We start from the raw sequence: 19,085 nt of genomic DNA on the forward strand, positions 1-19,085 counted from the left end.
ATTGGCCACCACGGGAACGCGAAAGTTTTCAATTACAGCACACTGCAACGCTAGCGCTGCTTCCTGTGAAAGAAATATCCGAAATAACAATCTTTGTAAAAGCGTTCACTTTTTCTCGGCGTCACCGATTTTTCCTTCGTCGCATAAGCAGCGCTCAACAGGGAGCACTCGGGCCGCTTTCGCTCTTTCCGCGTGCAGCCGAGCCGGGCGCTGACGCTGGCAACGAGGCACGCGGTGCGTCACCCCGAAACTCCTCCGAAGACGATTTAGACCACCTCCCGCACGATGCCACGAAGCGCCGAGGCCACCGAGACAGCAACAGGCCAGCGGGCACCGCCAGGCCCGGCGACTCTGATACGCGGACCAAAGACATACCCGGAGGTCGGGGCCGCGCCATGCCGGCTTCCCAAAGGCCGGCGTCTGGGGTATCCCCGTCAAGGGTCCCAGACGAGGACCGCTTGGTCCCAATTGTCCTCGGAAGCAAAGCCCAGGAGCGAGACCTTGGCGGCCGCGTTGCCACCAGAACTGGGCGTGCGGGAGATCACGAAAAGTCCGCGTCCTCGGAGGCAGAAAGGGAGCCAGAGCAGGAAGGACGCACCGCGACTGCTTCTGCTTCCGCTGGTGTTTGGTGGCGTCCATCAGTGTATCTAAGAGATGCCAAGCAAACGGCGTCGAAAGCGCCGGCGGACGAAGCCGCGTCGCCTGTGCCAAAGCAAGGCAATACTGCTTCACCGACAAAGCAGGACCGGACAATGCGCGATAGCATCTCGCAAGCAACGGCCTCCAGCTGGTGGAGTTCCTTTGCGGTGAGTTGCACGGTATACAGACAACACGGTATCCGAAAATCTTTATGGCACACAATAAGCAAGGGTCAGAAGGTAAGCCCCAGTCATGTGGCCAATGCTGAGGCAAATTGAAGGAGATGTCCTTCTGCTAGGAAAGACCTCACTAGTCTCGACAAAGGTCCTTTTTATCGAAGCACTGGTAGGGGGACTGATGCTTGCCTCCCGTCCCTTGTTCATCTTTTGCTTCCTGTGGGGTGCCGCGCTTAAAACGCTCAAGTATCTGGAGTTCTCAATGCGTTCTCTATATTCGTGTTTTCGTGGTCCACGTTTAGTGTCACTGTCACTGAAAAAGAACTAGATAATGCCCACAGTTACGCCTGCATGTATTTGGAAACTTCTCAGCGATTCGCATATCTGCATGCCGCTGAAAATGATGCTCAGTGATAACAGCTACATCAAAACCAGCCAAATAATTGAGGAACGGTATCCCACTGTGTGCAGCGATCAGCCTCCAGTCAACGGTGAAGGAGAGACCAAAGAAAGATGGGCATGGGGGGGATAGCGCGGCAGGGTGAAGAAAAGTGATGAGTCCTTCAAGGTGCTGCGCTGAAGGGGGCTTTTGCGTACAAAAGCCGCCTATTTCCCTCAAGCTGGACCACTCAGACTGGTCAGAGTTAAAGCTAAACTTCATAAAATCGCGCTCCGAAATGTGGCTTAATCCGTAGGCGCCACATAGAATGCGATTCAAGATATGAATTATTCGCAAAATTGATTGATTTAACCAGCAATTATTCAGCTAGGGCTTAAAAATTTATTAATTTCTACAAGTACGTAGTCCGTGAGTCTGTTATCGATCGATTAATTTAATAGATATTAGATGAATCAATCTTTCTGTCGATTGTCGGCTGGTTGACTCGCTCACTAAATCGTCCGACCGAGCGACCGACAGATTGTCGTTATCTACCAGAGCCCGTTCTCCCTGACGCCGGCGGAGTCTGCACGCCCTTCCAGCGAGGCGACAGCAGCGCCACCGAAGGCGGGCGGAGCCGGCCGCGGCGGCGGCCAACCCACGACGGTGGCAGTCAACCGGCGTGCTGCCAAGGGCCCCGCCAGCCAACACACGAAGAGGGCAGCTAACATGGCCGAAGAGGTGCAGGGCTACGCCGCTATGGCCGGAGGTGCCACCACACTCGCTCCAGGTACGGAGTAAACGTCGGATTCTTTATTACTTCGATAGCATCAGCGTTCTTGTCAAACAAAATCCACCATCCGATCTCACAAAATTCGCTGAGTGGTCGCGAGAGGTCTCTTGGCCTTGCGACGTCATCAAAGAGAGCCTACCATGGCAGGTGGCAACCTGGACACCGTATTGTGAGCAACCTGTTCATCATTTCAATTGGCAATTAATTTAATGACTGGTCGAAATATGTCGTGTGTCCTTGTGCCATTGTCACTACCTACCCACCGGGTTGTGTGCTGCCTTCTTTCTAGATAGCAAACCTAGATAACATCACGGTAAAAAAAGATCAGAATAGAAATCATAAAATAAACGTGATATTTTCAAAAAATGGGCACGGTCACAGCATAGCGGATGCATGCTACCGCAGCCATCAGTCTGAATATGACGGCTGAGGGACCGACAGTTGCAAAGAAACTAAAGCAAAGGTGCAAAAGAAGCTGCGAGAAGCGTGAAATCTAAGGCTGTTGAATTCCATTCCTACGGTGACTTATGAGTGTCCATAGTGTTTCCTCTGCCAAAATCTGCAATACTCATACATGGGAATTTCTTGTTTCTTAATGGTCTGGTTTACACATGAACTTCTGTGTAACTTGCGTGTTGAGGGACAGGAAAAGAAAAAGGCGGACTAGCGAGGATAAACTTGTCAGTATCTTGGCGGAGGTCCATAGTAGGAACAGTGGATTTGGGCAAGACAAATGCTGGACGGCAGCAGATAACCGATGGTGTGCCATAGAGCGAAAGAATGGATTGCCAAGGCAGGGAAATATAGCCAGAGTCTTCGTCTTCCTAGACTCAGGCGGGCAGATGAAGTCAAGGAACTTGCAGGGACTTAATTGGCGACCGCGGTTGGCGCAAGCCAGGTATATATCTGGAGGTCAGAGGAAAAGTGCCTCGTCCTGCACCGGACGTAATACGGCTGATGGTAATAACGTAGGTTACAGAGGTTTATAAAAGGACAAATAAACACGTGCCTTGCCCTCACCGCCTCTTGGCCTCAACTGGTTTAATGGCAGTAGCAGTGGCAGTGGTGTCGATGACTGTAATAAGTCCGAACTGGATGCGACATGGATTCAGCCGCAGGACCACCTCCAGCCATGCCTCCAGCCGCCGAGCGTCCGGCCCCACCGCCTCCTCCATCGGCCGTCAGGGGTTCCATGCAGGCTGTCGAGGACTACCTGGACTACGACCAGGGCCACAGCTTTGAGAGCGACGTTGTAAGCATGGTTCAACCATAGGATGAAAGGGAATAAGACAAAGAACGGACGCCTTTCGCTCGATCATCATTCGAAGTCTATGCATGAAGCGCGATTAGAGACCAGTTTTTGGGCCAGTAATGTGTAGGTAAAGCAGCACGTTGAAAAGGCCGGTTGTGACGTGCCATTACAACGTTAAGTTCCGCATTCAAATATTAGGTATGGCCAACTGGCATCCGAGCCTACCTTGTTCAAGAGTGTACTTCGACACCTAATCATCGTCTTCGTTTCATTTCATACAACGCGCCCGGATTACATAAAACCGATGAGCAAACTTTTTTTTAGTTCAAAAGCTCCACGCCACCTCCTCAACAGAGTGTGCATGTAGTTTCACGCTGCCAAAGGCATGTTTGAAAAAAGTAGCGTGAATAAGACAGAAACATGAAAGAGCACACAGGTCAAGCGCTGACTGAGGACACAACGCTCTATTCAGTAGGAATCGGCGTATGTGCACACGAAAAGTTTACAAAACAGTGCAATTGGCTTACGGACTTCGCCGCCGCTTCTGCAGGTATGATGTTTATGTAGTGCATTACTGCTTCGTCACGCGCGTGCTGTTCCCGGTAGCTGCAATAATCACAAATGCTAATGTAAGTGGGTACTAGAGCCGCTGTGAGGTATAATCTTGTTCTCTTTCTGGCGTGTGTCCATACAACGGACAGTCTGTCCACACGAAAAATTTAGTTCATAAACTACAATGGTTTCGCGTCACGTTCTAAGGGGAATACCTAATAGGAGACGCACATAGTATGCAAACTCCGCCTTAGTCCTCCTCTCTTTGAACCACCCGACACAACTTCTTCACTTTATCAGAAAGGAACTTTTTGGTTTGGTTTTGGTTTAATGAGGTATAGCGTCCCAAACCGGCTCGGGCTATGACGGATGCCGTAGTGGAGGACTCCCGATAATTCACCTGGAGTTGTGAGCTAACACCGCGCAGGGCAGGACACGGGCCTCCAGCATTTCGCCTCCATTGAAATGCGAGCACCGCAGTCGGTATCGAAACCGCGTATTTCGTGTCAGTAGCCGAGAACCCATAACCACTGAGCCACCGCGGCAGCGTAGAAACTTTTTCGGTAGCGTTTACGTTTCTACATAATTGATTACAAGCTCCGGAAATGGACTGAGCCATGTAGCCAGCCGCACGAAGGCTCTTCTTGCCCGTAGAAGCTGTCTTCCATCTCCTGGTGGCATGACCTAAACAATGCAGATCCTAGAGAAGACGACACAATCGCACTTTAATCAGACAGCATTTGAGCTGTCGTCACACCAAAACCCCGCCGATATCCAGTGTCACGAAACTTGATTGGTCGAGAGAAGGGACGTCATCTTGTGAGGCCATCCTTACCTGCCCCATTAGTCTATTCAATTCACGTGACCTTGCAACATCATCACAACTACCCACCATGGCAGATGGCAACGTGGCGACCGGCTAGGGAGAAACCTGCCCCCCCCCCCTCCCCGGATTGTGAACATAGTTTCTAGAGAGCAACTTAAAGAGTAAAATTAAAAATAAAATAATACCATATATGCAGATCTCGGCACCGACTCAGCATAACGGATGCCTTATACTGCAGCTAGCAGGCCTAAAATGACTGTTGATAAACCTACAATTCAAATAAACTGGCACAAATACACAGAAGCTGAATCCGAAGCTGGGACATATGTGAATACTAACGCAATCACATTCCACTTAAGGTGACTCCTCAAGCGTACCCATAGTTTCACCATTTTATCTCGTAAGTGCACGAATCCTCTTTGCACCCGCAGAGCAGCGACTTTCGTACGGGGCGGCTAAGGAGCGCCGGCTACAGCTGCCTGAGGCTGTCGGCCAAGTGCGTGGTGCTGGTCGTTCTGCTGCTGGTTCCATGCAGCCTGCTGTTCATCACCTACCGCCTCGGACAGACACTGTACAGGACCACCCCTCAGCGCGCGAAGCCCACCACCGCCACCCCGGTGTCCACCGCAGCCGCCACCAGGTACGTGCTTTCTGATGAAATTATTCTGCCTTGGAACTGAATTGCCATCACAGTGTTGATGCCTCCCGCGAGGAGCTAGTGTCATCTACTGCCTAAGGCATATTTCAGTTTTATCTTAAAGATATAAGGTCCTGCTACTGCTCATTCTTCTTTCCAGGGAAAAAAGATTAATCCTGCTCCACATACTTCTCTGTATTCTGTCGTGCGACCATTTATTGTGCGAGGTCATTGCACGTGGAAGACTCCACTACGGCGTTCCTCATAGCCTGGGTCGCTTTGGGACGTTAAGCCTCTTAAACCAAACCATTTATTGTTTATGTCGAATGCGTCATTAGGGTTGACCACACCATTTGTATGTCTCGGGCACTTTAACTTCCTCTCCTCACAGCATTTCTATCCTGTTGGTAAAGGCATTTCACGCCTGCCTTGGGAGTGTAACTGCTGCTTCGTCCAACACGGCCAGTGGCTTGCGCTCCGGCTCAAAAGACAAAACAAAGAACAAAGGTGTCGTTAGTGTGTACAGGGTTTGCTAATAGTTACAAGGCCACATGGTCTGATTTTTGGCAACGTAGTGGAGCAAAATTTTGGCACCCCCGAAGCTCAAAATTGCTGGACGGTCAGGAGAAGGCTCATCCTTACTCCTGAGGGCCTTGGTAGTCTCATAGGCGCCGTAGGTGCCTGATTTTAAAGCTAAAAGCAGACCCTTTGGCTTGGCAACCTTAACTCAATAGTGCCAAGCTTCCCGGTCTGCACAAAATCCGACGTCATGGATCGTTGTGAGCGAAATCCCCGCAGAATCAATCCAAGTGGGCCACCTAGGTAACGTGACCTTGTGAGCAAACGGCCCACCATTGCAGGTGGCACTTAAATTAATGGCTGATGGCGAGAGGTGGTTCAGTAAGAGCCACCTCGGTCGCACAAGCAGCACCGGTGGCAGCACCTGCCATCGCAGGGCAATGTCTCTTCGCTTAACCGCTGCAACACTGCGCCAGGAGTGGTATGAGGACTCCCAGGGATAAATGAATTTTAAGTAGATGATGGCCTATTCCGAACTACGGGCATTAACCCATTAACGCTATCGCGTCGTATACCTCTAGGGCGAAGCTTCAGTGTCCCCTCCAATTTTATTCTTGCATGTACTCTCGACGACAAGCTAGTCGCTAATTTTTAGAGCGGACACGCTTGTACGGTCACCACAACAACCAAGAATCTTGTCACCGTACATACGTACGTACGTTCACCGTACTATCTTGTGCCGGTGCCTAGCAACCAAAGTTACTACCCGAGGTTACCAGAGTCCCTCAGGTAAGTTCGGAGGTGCGTGCGCTGCCCCATTGCGCTAGCAGTGGTATGACTACTCGCCGCCATCTATGAATGCTAAGTGTAGAATGACCAATTCGGCATATATGAACATTAACCCCCTAAATATATCGCGTCGTACCCTCAAAGCGGAGCATAAGTGTTCCCTCCAATTGAAGAACACCTGCTTTCGTACGTTTAGTTGGTATAACTACTTTAAACCCGCACCATTTTTTTTTTCAGCATTAACGACGCGTTCAGCCCCAAAGAAAACAACTCGAGTTCACCAAACTAGCTTAGTCATTCCTTCGACTTCACGGATGTCTTTGCAATCGCAGGTCCGAGAGCACAGCCACTCAGCCGACTTCCACCACCAGTGTCACGATGCCGACGACGAGAGCACTGCCGCCAACGGTAAGCGAATTATAACGGACACTAGATTTTTAGCATAGCGTTAACGCTAACGTTACCGCTTACCGCGCAGAGCTAGCCGCCACTGTGCACGCGCAGATTATCTTGAGGACGCCAGATGGTGCCACGTTCTCATCAGCAGTTGCTGGATCAAGGCACAGCGCGCCCGCCTGCCGCTTTGGGACCAATCAGCACGCGCGCGGTGGCGGCGTGCTAGGCGTTAAGCGGTAGCGGCACGCTCTATGCTAAACATATCTACGTTTACCATAGCACGAGAGGCTACACCTGTTCGTTTCCCCGAGGAGCCATTTGCGTGTATCTGCTTCCGCATGGCAACACCTGCACTTGTTCAAATAGCAGTAACTCGCGGAAACGGATCTCGATATGCTGCCACTTGAACAGATAGATTTAGCTTAGCGCGGTCCGTGGCCGCTTCCGGGATTCGCTTCCGTGGGGAGCCAGTGCGCTTGCGCAGGTAGCCATGAGGGTGCCAGATGGCGCCGGAGCTGCTTGCGCGCGCTCAAACAGGAACTTTATGCGCGTTATGTCTGGCGGGGCGGCCACTGTGCAGGAGCAACTGTACGACGACGCCTCGGACCGTGACCCGACCTGCGCGGAGCCCGTCTACGGTCCGGGCGACACGGCGGGTGAAGTGGACAGTAGCGAGCGCACTTACACCAACAGCAGCGCCATCCAGTACCGGAAGCTGCTCTGCGTTCTCGACAGCAGGTGCGGGACATGCTCGCGCGATGGCGCTGCACGACCGCAAAAGCGCCGAAAGCTAGAACGCTGAACCACTAGAACTCTACAGACGGCCAAAGACGATTCCGAAAGCTTCAATACCTGTATGACTGCTCCGGCCAGTCGAGGCACCTTATCGAAAGACCCTCTCGACGCTACGTGTTGGTGTTCAGCACCCATGATTCCCATCACCCCTCAGTGTGGTGCAGCTTTGTTCAGGTTTACCACTATTCCGATCGCCAGATTTTACCGACCGCCTCATCACCCCTGGAGTGAACGAAAGCCGCGGTGGTTTTATTCGACGATGCATTTTAAAACTTGTAACCCGGGCATTGTCACGCTATGAAACTGATGTCGCATCCACCGTGTGATGAAGTGTTGGCGCATACTGTTCGAAATGCTTCAACAAATTTTTCATGATTGCGCGGCTTGGCTGGACCCAGACTAACTATTTAAAGGACTATGCACTAACGTGCTTAACGTCAGCTTCATTGTGTGTTGTGTCCTCTATGTTTCGATGGAGTCGGCGGTGTAGCGAACTAACTCTCTGCCGATTGGCCGCATGCAAACGATCCAATCTTTAGAATGAAAGCTGTTAGTACCTCGGCTCCTGAAATCGTGGTCTTATAGGTCGGCATGTGACCACCCGATTATTTCTGCTTTTGAACTCCAAGAAGTCAAGAGTCTTAGCTGGGAAATCTCCGCGTCCTTCAACACTGAAAGTTCCATTCGATGTATCCCATATAACTGCGTATGTTTCCGTATGTCTCACAAGGGGACTATCTGGAACAGACGGTGTATACTCGTATCATAGGGTACAACTCGTGCGAAAGTCGAAATTCACACACACTTCCTATCACATGCATACCATATGGAAAGCCTATAGTTTTCCACATTTGCTTCCCCATCATAAGATCTCCTTTTTCCCGTAGTGTCACATGCTCCAGGCGTGGACAACGTTTTTATAAAAGTTATTCGCCTTGCTCATGGCGATGAAGACTCATCCATCGGCGGCCGCCCCTCTCCACGCGCAGGTACTTCTCGGTGAAGCGCACGTACGTGCTGCAGCGGCTGCCCACCGCGTACTGCTCCGAGTTCATCTACTACGCCCTGTACGTGACCAGCACGGGGAGCCTGGAGGGGAAGCGCCACGCCCTGGACACCGACGCCCTCACCCAGATGGCGGCCCTCAACTTGGGGCGCAGGCATCGCGGCCAGAAGATACGCATGCACGTGACCATCGGCGGCTCGCGCAGGGATTCGCCCTCGTTCGTGCGCATGCTGCAGCGACACGAGGTGCGCGACGGCGTCGTCAAGCACCTGGTGGCCAGCCGCGGAGACCTGTACGACGTGAGTGCGCTCCCGCTCCTCTCGCGGGGGAAGGAGGATGAAAGGCTGGCAGGGTGGTGCTCCCTTCGAAATGCCATTGCATGCAGCGCGAAAGGGTCACAAGTGGGCTCTCCCGCACGGGGCGGTCTGGGGGTTGTTTGACGTCGGAATAATTACTGGCTCAACACAACTGTTTGGTCTAAGTCCCTTTTCTCAAGCATTTCACCTTAGAAAAGCCGAGCACCAGACCAGGAGATATCTTGTACCGATTAGAAAACCGGTGTGTACCCGGCGGCACTGTGAAATGGGGATCGAACCCAGCACCTCCAGAATGCAAGGCGGATGCTCTACCCCAGGGCCACCGCTTCGGCCGGTGGGTACTCGGCTGCAGTGAGAGTCGAAACCACAAGCTCCCGAAGCCGAGGCGGGTGCTAGTGGTATTGTAAAAGAATTTCGCCCACTCAATACCTCGGACCTTGTCCGGGCCTCCGTAACCCGGACGTTTCATGCACACCCCTCTTCGTCGTGTCGCTCCCCCAGGGCGTGAATATCCACTGGGACCGTCCGGGCGACTCGTGCGACCAGGCGTTCACGCCCACCTTCTTCCGGGCGCTGGTCGAGGAGCTGTACCGGAACAAGATCGCCGTGCTGCTCACGGTGCCGCCCGTGCTCGAGTTGGTGCGCAAGTTCTGGCTCGTCAACGTCATGCGCTACCTGGACCACCTCGTCGTCACCACGCACTTGCTGCGTCGGAAGGTGGGCGCCATGTGCAATTATTAACCGCGGGACAGAAGGCGACAGGACCGAGCCCTGCAGCGGCAACTACGTATTCGTAGAGAAGCGACTCGTAATATAAAAGAAAAGAACCTGGTGCCCAGAAGGTGGAGATGCATTGCAAAATTTGGTGATGGAGGGAAAGCGGCTGGACCCCTGTTATGCGCGGCAGCACTGTAGAAGCAACAGCCGTGTGGAAGAGGTGTAAGGCTGCTACACAGGAGTGACTACGCAGAGCAAAACAAGCACCACATGTGCGAACACGGCAGCTGTCACTGAGTTCAGCGCAGTGCGCAAAACGTGCACGTGTGGTTTATCCTCGTTTGATGTAGCAGAATTGGAGCACCTTCTTGCTCATAGCGAAGGAAGTGCTTGTCAACGTTGACAAGGTTCAAAATTTATGCAACAAGAAGTTGTCCTTTCTAGATCGTGTTCTCGCGCTAATTTTCAACATGGCCACAGCTTACCAAGCAACCCAGGGCTGCTCTACCCGCGGCCTAGGCTCAGTGCCTGGGTTGTTAGCGTTTTCAGCACTAGGTCCCGGGTTCGATTCTGGCAGCTTGACAGATAGTTTTGAACAGAGGCGGGATAATGAAACGACATTTGTTGAAATTCCTCTTCACTTCACGGAGCAGTTTTTTCGAGGAGGAACCTTTCTCTATCGGCGAATGAATGAAGGTTCTTTCTCTCTGGAGTGTGTACAGTCCCGGCCATAGTATTACGGAGCACGGTTCGGTGCTTCGAACTATCACCACACCTTATCTAACAAAAAATAAAAGGTACTTCTTACACAGCTTAGCACACTTCACTGGCGCGTTCGCGTATGAAAAGAAGTCACACTCATGTCTCCTCCGCAGAACACGCGAGAAAAATTTGAAACACCGAAGTGTGGAAGGTGATCGATGGATATGCACATTTATTGGAGGTCCCGGTAGCCGCGGCTGGAGAGCCGGCTGAGTGGGCTGTCGACGTTCCTGGCCAAGCTGGTTGACGAAAGCGTTCTTTTCTTTTCTGCGCGAGCCAGGTCGCGCTCCCCGCTTCATCTTCATCAGCGGTGCTGGCACCGAAGCATGCTCCGCAATATTTTGGTCGCACCTGTGCGAGCAGGAAACAATATAACGGCGACCTATATAAACAGATGGAGCGACGGTGTTCCTTGGGACGCGGCTCCGTGCGCCATCTGAGCTTAAGCGCAGCCGTATGGCTACAAAGCAAGGCTATATAAACAGGTGTCTATTAATCTAACCAGCTATCCAAGTCTATAGCGGTTCTTATTCCTTGCTTGGTTTCAATGGCTCTTCGCTTCCTTCGTATGTATGTTGCAACGAGGACCTCAGTTCCGTACTCTTGACTGCACAAACGGTTTCAGTTGTGCTGTCTGCTAGTTTTCTTGGTTAGTTGCAGAGCGACATGCCCGGACAGGTGGCGGCGATTCCCGATTCGTGTGTTGCGGACCGGGAGGAATTCTCTTTTGCAAAGTTTCTGAGAAAGCTGCGTAGCCTTCTTTTGCAGCCTAATGGCTGCGCTACGTTGATTGTGTTGCTGATAAATTACTTCCTTTATTGAAATCTACTCCCCAAATGGAGGATATTCCCCTAAACACTTTGGACAGAACTTCTTCGCCCTCATCCGTGTACAGGGAATCCTGGACTGCACCGGAAGACGAGAGTTCGCGGCCGCCTCGTACCACGCCATCCGGAAGCACGTCCTCAGGGAGACCTCCAACCCAGTCGAGGCAGCCAAGGTCGCCTATTCAATAGCGGTACGCAGCCACGTGTAGGTATACTACACGCCACCCAACGTGAAGGGTGGAGTGCATGCATTGGTGTTGGCAACCACACCCACGGAATAAGTCTTTCTATAGTAGGCAAATGCCCCTCAAAAGAACCTCTCCAGCTAATGGCATCGACCGCTTGTCCCCCCCTCCTCTCCTTTGACCAATCCCCTTAGACCTAACAGGGTGAAATCGCAGGGTGCGGTCGGTGAAAAAAGGGAATAGCGACGGCTTCATCGGATTAACTGCGATGCCATGAGAACTGGTCGACGCCATTGGCTGGAGGGTCTCCTTTCAGGAGCATCTGCTGTTTCGTACTTGAGTTGCATCCGACTGTTGCCAGAGCGTTAATTCGGGAAGCTTCCTGTGGCACTGAGGCATGATCTGTATGAATCGATCGCCGGTCCGCTTACCCAAGATGCCCAAGCCACCAGCCTACCAGTCAGCCGCTGTCGGGGTCTTTTCACGTTGCTAAGCATGCCATATGAGACCCATATAAAGAAACATTTTTATTTATTTTTCTAAAAAAGGGAGTTGGGATGGAGGTAAAGAGAGTAGCGTCCAGTTTTCACGCATCACTTGAGTGGTGGCCGCACCGAGGTTCTGTTCGATGTCGTCACTCTGACTTTGCTCGGATATGTTTAAGGAGCTTCAACATGCACGAGCTCTAACACGACTGAGCAATAGCCGCTCTGGTGGGATGACTCTGACGTTACTCAGATTGTTTTTTTTTTGTTCTCGTATTTACCTACTTAACCCGTGTGCCTGTCGAACCACGGAAGTTTAGAGCAAGATTGATTACGTGTTGCATGTGACGATGGCTTCTTAAACATAAAGATTGCCGGTATAGTCGGCGATAGCCAATGTCGTCCGCGATCCTTGGTCCCGGTGCACAAGCTGCACAACTCAGCCAGGACCGGCACAGACCGACTGGTTCAAACCAAAGTATATGCTCGATGTGCAGCTGGGCGCCGACGTGTTCAAGGCGACGCTTCCGCTGAACTCTCCTCGGCTGCTGGACGCTGCGCTGCCCTCGAGCCTCTTCAACGGCCCCACGGTGCAGGCCAACAAGACGAGCTACGACCACGTCTGCCGGCTGCCCACGAAGGCCTTCGACGAGGACGACGGCGAGTGCGTCTACGCCCTCGGGGCCAACACCGCCGCCGGAACGGAGGTATCGTGGCTCCGCGACCTCCGCATGCCATTCCCTAAGGTATCTTACGTGGACACACAAGTGCACAAATTAAGGCTGCCCTTCAATGAACACTAATCACACCGCAAGGCGGATTAATGTAGGGACTATGCCCACCGCGGACACAGTGCATAACGGTAAAAGACTTGATTTAAATCCTCACCTAGATTTTAAAAAGCGTGCTCTATGCATCGTCAACCAAATGTATCATCATCATCATCATTTATTATACCCTTAAAGGCCTCTGTTGAGGCATTACATAAGGGGGGGGGGGACAAAGCAAATGCAACTAAGAATAATACGTTAATACAACAAAACATAATGCAATACAATAAAATGAAAAACGATACATCACAATACAACGTTGGTCAATAATGAAGGGCACAAGGCTGAATTAGGCGGTAACAACTACAACAACAACAAGAAAAATAATAAGTTAACCGGGTGAAGTTTGAGAAGTGTCTTTTATTCAGTACAGTGATTAAGTAATGCCTGTCGAAATTTAGTAGCGTCGCGCTCGTTAACAATGTAGTCGGGTAGCAGGTTCCAATTTTCTATTGCAGTTGGAAGAAAAGATTTATTAAATGCCAAGGTCGATCCATGTATACGTTGAATGCTGAGGAGGTTAAACAGGCGGCGCGATGTTCTGATGGGAGCTAGTAATAATGTGTCACGAAGATCAGGAAAATTGTAATATAACTTATGAAAGAGGCAGAGTCGTGCGATTTTCCGTCGGAGCTCTAGTGGCGGGATGTTAAGTGAAGATTTAATACTGGTGATACTGCTGTGTCTATTGTAATTTGAGGATATAAAACGGGCTGCTCTGTTTTGAACGGCTTCTGAGGTGTTAAGTAAGTATGCTTGGTGAGGATTCCATATAGCCGCTGCATAATCAAGTATGGTACGGGTGAATGTTTCGTATGCTAATTTTCGAACAGAAGGAGGGGCTAGGTACAGGGATCTTCGGATGAGGCCAAGTGATTTTGATGCTCTAGATGCTAGATATAAGATGTGTTCCGACCAGGTTAATTTGCTGGAGATGGTGATTCCAAGGTACCGATATGATTGTACTTGGGTTACCGTGTTTGACAGGAGTGAATATGCAGATCTGATGTTGGAACGTTTTCGCGATACTTGCATGAATTGGCACTTTGAGACATTCAGCTGCATAAGCCAGTCGGAACACCACCGTTCTATTATGTGTAAGTCGTTCTGAAGCGATAGTTGATCCCTGTTAGTGACAATGCGACGATAAAGGATGCAATCATCCGCAAAAAGCCGAATAGTGGATGAAACACCGGAAGGAAGGTCATTAATGAAGATTAGAAAAAGAAGTGGGCCAAGAACGGAACCTTGGGGAACGCCAGAGATAACGTTAGTAGTGCCTGAAGGATGATTGTCGATTACTGTGTATTGGGAGCGACCTGTTAAAAAGCAATGTATCCATGATAAAACGAGAGGATCAATGGACAGTCCGGAGAGTTTAGACATGAGGCGAAGATGGGGCACGCGATCGAAGGCTTTAGAAAAATCTAAAAAGATAATGTCAGTTTGGAATGAAGAGTCCATATTTAAGTGGAGGTCAGTGGTAAATTCAAATAGCTGAGTTTCACACGAAAAACCGGAACGGAAACCATGCTGCTTAGTAAAAAAGAAATTGTTCTGATCGAGGTGTGATGCAACATGTGAATATATGACGTGCTCTAGAAGCTTACAGGCAATGCATGTAAGAGATATTGGGCGATAATTTGAGGGATCTGATCTGTTACCTGCTTTAAACACCGGCACAACTTTGCTTATTTTCCAGTCTTTCGAAAGCAAACCCGTAGTCAATGACTGCTCGAAAATAACTTGAAGGAATAGGCTAGAACTTTCCTTAGTGCTCTTAAGAAATTTTGCAGGAATTCCGTCAGGGCCTGGTGCTTTCGACGTTTTAAGCCCATCAATTATTTTCACAATGCCTTCCGCTGGCAACAAATAAGCAAAGCGGAAACTAAATTCAAGGCCAGAAGACCATTGGTGCAGCGACCAATTTTAAGGCGATAGCCTTTAATGGCTCATACTCGCGGTGACCGTCCGTCCGTTACATCGCCACATAGGTCACGTGACCTAAGTCGCGGTGACCGCACGTCCGTTACATCGCCACTTAGGTCAAGTGGCGCCACGCTCGCGCCAGCTGATATTCTCCTCTGCCGTGAAATGAATTCAAGCGCGGCAAATTCAAATTAGTGCAATGAGAGTCAAACGGCTTTAGCCTTCCCACAGTTGAGAGATAAGTGCCGCCAACGAATTTTTTTCATAGGATACAGCTTCATGAAATGTCACTTCCAACACTGCTGCTTCTAAATGCATGCCGGTACTGCGCATAAAAGGCACAACGCTATAGGTGGATTCACACGGCGGACCAATGGCGCCCGGGCGAAACGTCACGTAACCCTCCACTTTCGCTCCGTGAGGTCCACGCCTCTTCCGATGCTTAATCCGCTTGTCGCCGCACCTCCAACCTTCGCATTCGCAGGTTGCAATAACCGGACTAGGCAAACCACGGTCTTTCGCTATGCTCTGCTCACCGACATCGCGGGTAGGCGGGAACCTCACAGAGCGCCTCCCATGTATGACGTCACACGACGCCTGGTCCGCAGTGGCCCGCGGGCCAATGGTTCGTCCAGTGAATACACCTTAACGCTGGCATGCAGACGAAACCGATATTCACATGACGTCACGGGTGCATTTTGTTGTCTTCCGCGTAGCTTCAGCAATGCAGGCTGGAGACGCAGGCGATAAAACCCATTAGACCCGAGCACCGCTTTTTCCAGTGCTGCGCAGACAAAAAATGGTGCCCATTGTGACGTCGGTAAATACTCTCTACTGACCATTCCAACCTGCGCACCCGCCATGTTACTCACTGGGCTGGATTTTTTCATCCGGCGCTATTAATTCAACCCCGGCAGCGGCAGGCGTGCTCAGCATAGAGAAATATAAAGAGGCGTTGAGGCAGCGCTTGCTAGGGCCGATTACAGAGGTATAGCTTAACAGCCCTTGATCTCCGACCACTGCGATGGTGGGCTAGAAACTTGCGACAGGGACCAATGTGTCATGTGTGTGAGTACGTGTCCTCCGCTGTCAACAAGCATCATTATCCGCCATGCAGCTCGCCCTGTTCGCCGGTCCTGCCGAGCTGGCTTTGCGCATGCGCCGTTCCTACGCCAGCCGCATGGGCGACACCCCGGTCGTCGTGTTCGATCTGTTCCTGGGTGACTTCGACGGCCACTGCAGCCTTGAGAAACAGGCGAAAGAGTCGCCCCTGCTGGCAGCCATCGCAGAGACTGGCCTGACACCGTAGAGGACGCGACACGAGCGCCCCCAATGCTGGCGCCGATTCCGCCACCAGGGCGAAGATACGAGCGTCATATGCGCGAACTGCGAGCGCGTTATCGTAGCGAACTATAAGATCGAGCCTCTCCCCTAGCTCATTTATTATTATTATTATAATTATGCGTGGCTCTTTATTTTTCGGCCATTATTTCACCAAAATAATATTACGGCGTACAAAGAGCGCCATCTCACTCGTGGGCATGCAACAGAAGCTAACACTGCAGTGCTAAATGCTAACTTTACTGAAGTTTTTCGTCCCCCCCCCCCCCCCTTTGGAACAGCGCTTGTTAGTGCCGCTACTCGGGCTGGTGTACATATCGCTCCCAGGGCAAGCAGGTTATTCTTTTGATGTATACAGTGCGCCAAAGATTGTTGCGTCAAAATGTCGTGAGAGAGTCATGAGTGCAATATTTCTCACTTTAATGCTACAACTTAGTGCAAGGGTGCTGAACTATTCTCTGCTGGGGAATTGTTCCGAAACCAAAATCAGAGGTACTTTTCTGTGGTGCTCAAAAACTGATTTCCCTTGTTATAAATAGTTCATTTCCAAAATCGCCGCTGCGATTTTTTACTGTTTCTCTCCAGTCAAAGCGCTAGATCAAGAAAACGTGCGAAATATTCAAGTGTGTATATTCCGAACCGTCAAATTTTTCTTGCAGAAGAATAAAAGTAATGCACCGCTGTTGTCACTGCCAGTTACTCGAGCAAAGAAATATTCTTTGCGGCATACCGAAGTAAGGAGGGATCAAGTTTTCCTCACATAGACTGTGTATCAAAACACACTTACATATCCGTATTCATAAGACAACCCGAATTAAGGAATAATTTATTCAGCGATCCCCTGTCAAAATCTTTGCGGAAGTCTACGAATTGAATGTCTTGCTTCCATCCACCGATCATTGTTGACAAATCGGGAATCGCATAGAATGCATGCCCGTTGAGAATGTGTCCGTAAACTCGTATTGAACGTTAATAAGTGAGTTAATGACATTTGTATGTTGAACATATTGGGTTAACCTTCGTGCTCTTGATTTTGACACTTTTAGTGTCGTTCGGTTAGACATCCTCTAGTATAATTGTAGGAGGTATTGAACGCAATTTTCAGCACACCGCTTTATACCCACTGTTTCGTGGCATCCGAACTCTGACACTAAAGGATCGTAGGTTATACTGACTTCACGCTACGTGCCACGTACGCTTCCATTTTTATCTTTTTGATTTCAGCGCAGATATCAACTTTTCATATCGCGCTGCTCATACTCTACCAGCTTACAATGCACTTCCCAATTTCGTTTCTGTATCTCGCTGTGCTATATTTTATCTAGTTTTCAAGAAATTCCGTTAGCCCGCACGTTTCGGCATGGTACATCGTTTATATGCTTTTCTTTAGGACCCATACAAAAATGGTTTGTAGACAGTCTATAGACTTCTTATAGACTCAATTGCCTCCCTATAGAGATTTCTTTTGTCTATTCATAGTCTATAGACTTTTCTACTAAAAGTGTATGGCCATAAATCTATTAATTTTTATAGACTGTCTATAGCATTTGTATTGCCTATAAACTTCTCTAGGGTTTTTCTGTGAAGAGTCTACAGACACTATAGAGAGAAGTCTATGGACAGTATATAGACTGTCTAAATCAATTTTTGTAAGGGGAGGACTCCGTAATCTGCTGTTAAAAGGCTGAAGAGCGATACAGTCCAGTTGACCGGTTAGGCCACCGCCTAAGTTGTGCTGCTGGTCGCGTGTTGATGACGTCATTTATTGTGAACGACGTCATCTCGGCACAAAAGAACTGCTGCCGCTGTAAGTAAACAGCACTCTCCGCAGAGGGGAGTGCAGTAGTTCAGCGCACCGCCTGCTCATACGGCGAAGTTAATTGATCATCATAATCACCTCTCCCATGCCCACTTTGGCCACAATGTCGTAGACGGAATCTTTGTTTCACATTGACCGACGTTCTCATTTGAAACTCCCCACGGCTGGATCATTCTTCCAGCACAGTTTCGCTGCCTTCCTCGTTCTCATCTCATATCGCCCAAAACTCAGCAACGCGTATGATACACAGTTATCACTGTAGGATTGTGTCCCTTGTGCACTTCTACGAGACCCGTCCTGCCAGCGCACCCGGGTCACCTTTCGTTCCCTGAACATTTCTATAATAAAAAAAATCGTAATGGAATTAGGTGTGTGTATGTGTTTTCTCTTCCTGTTGTCAGAAATATAATTAATTTCAGCATATCTACGTTAGTTCCAATATTATCTGAAGATAACTGAAGCCTAATTAGCCGAAAATCTTTCGGGTCGTTAAGACACTCTATATTATATATGGCTATAGCCAAGGACCTGCCATCTGGAGCTATGCTAATTTTATTAAGTACGTCGTGATTTAAAAATGATTAATTTTATCCAAGCTTCCTAATTGTGAAGTATAGTTAGGTGACATTATGGCTCACAAAATTTGAAATTTTAACTCAGCCAAACAAACTCAACGTTGATTCACAGTTTAGTTCTTTATAAATTCAATGATGGGAGATTAATTGAAGTTGCACCATAGATACAATAAAAACTTCGAAAGGTTAGTCATGTTGGCAAAAAACACGAAGCTGAGAAAATTGCATTTGAAGTGCGCGCGCCAGCTATTCGGAGCTCGTTGTAGAGGCCTAAAAAAAACAGCGGAATGCGGATGTTCCAAAGATATTCCACAGTAGTGGGCAATAACAGGCAGTGGGGAAGGGGTCCAGCATTCAAACAAAAACCAAGCTGGCGGCCATCGAGGACGCTGTCGTGAGAAGCGACGGGCTCGAAATCCTGCTGCATTTCGCTCCGAAATTGCCATTTCCAAGCTTAATTCGTAGGCTCGAAATATATAGAAATTTTAGTAGCTGGAGATCGAATTCGGACCTTGAAACTTTTTGAGCAGAAACTTTAG

At 49.7% G+C, this 19,085-nt stretch overlaps 1 protein-coding gene across 1 annotated transcript; it reads left to right on the top strand.

Annotated features, from left to right (window-relative positions):
- The first annotated feature begins 395 nt into the window (after positions 1-395).
- LOC144134472 (uncharacterized) lies at positions 396-16,120 on the top strand. The gene is made up of 11 exons (XM_077667381.1): positions 396-806; positions 1,753-1,984; positions 3,100-3,239; positions 5,049-5,257; positions 6,895-6,970; positions 7,539-7,696; positions 8,743-9,058; positions 9,578-9,793; positions 11,451-11,573; positions 12,550-12,759; positions 15,929-16,120. The coding sequence occupies exons 1-11, from the start codon at positions 396-398 to the stop codon at positions 16,118-16,120; spliced, it is 2,283 nt and encodes a 760-aa protein (XP_077523507.1).
- Positions 16,121-19,085: the final 2,965 nt, after the last annotated feature.

Source organism: Amblyomma americanum, chromosome 5, assembly GCF_052857255.1.
Source record: "Amblyomma americanum isolate KBUSLIRL-KWMA chromosome 5, ASM5285725v1, whole genome shotgun sequence".
Classification (NCBI taxonomy): Eukaryota; Metazoa; Arthropoda; class Arachnida; order Ixodida; family Ixodidae; genus Amblyomma; species Amblyomma americanum.

Bases quoted from the DNA above. Each gene is read 5' to 3' on its own strand.
- LOC144134472 (XM_077667381.1), top strand. From the start codon at position 396: ATGCCGGCTTCCCAAAGGCCGGCGTCTGGGGTATCCCCGTCAAGGGTC. The intron at 7,697-8,742 runs GTGCGGGACATG...CTCCACGCGCAG, and splicing joins CTCTGCGTTCTCGACAGCAG to GTACTTCTCGGTGAAGCGCA. The intron at 9,059-9,577 runs GTGAGTGCGCTC...TCGCTCCCCCAG, and splicing joins GCCGCGGAGACCTGTACGAC to GGCGTGAATATCCACTGGGA.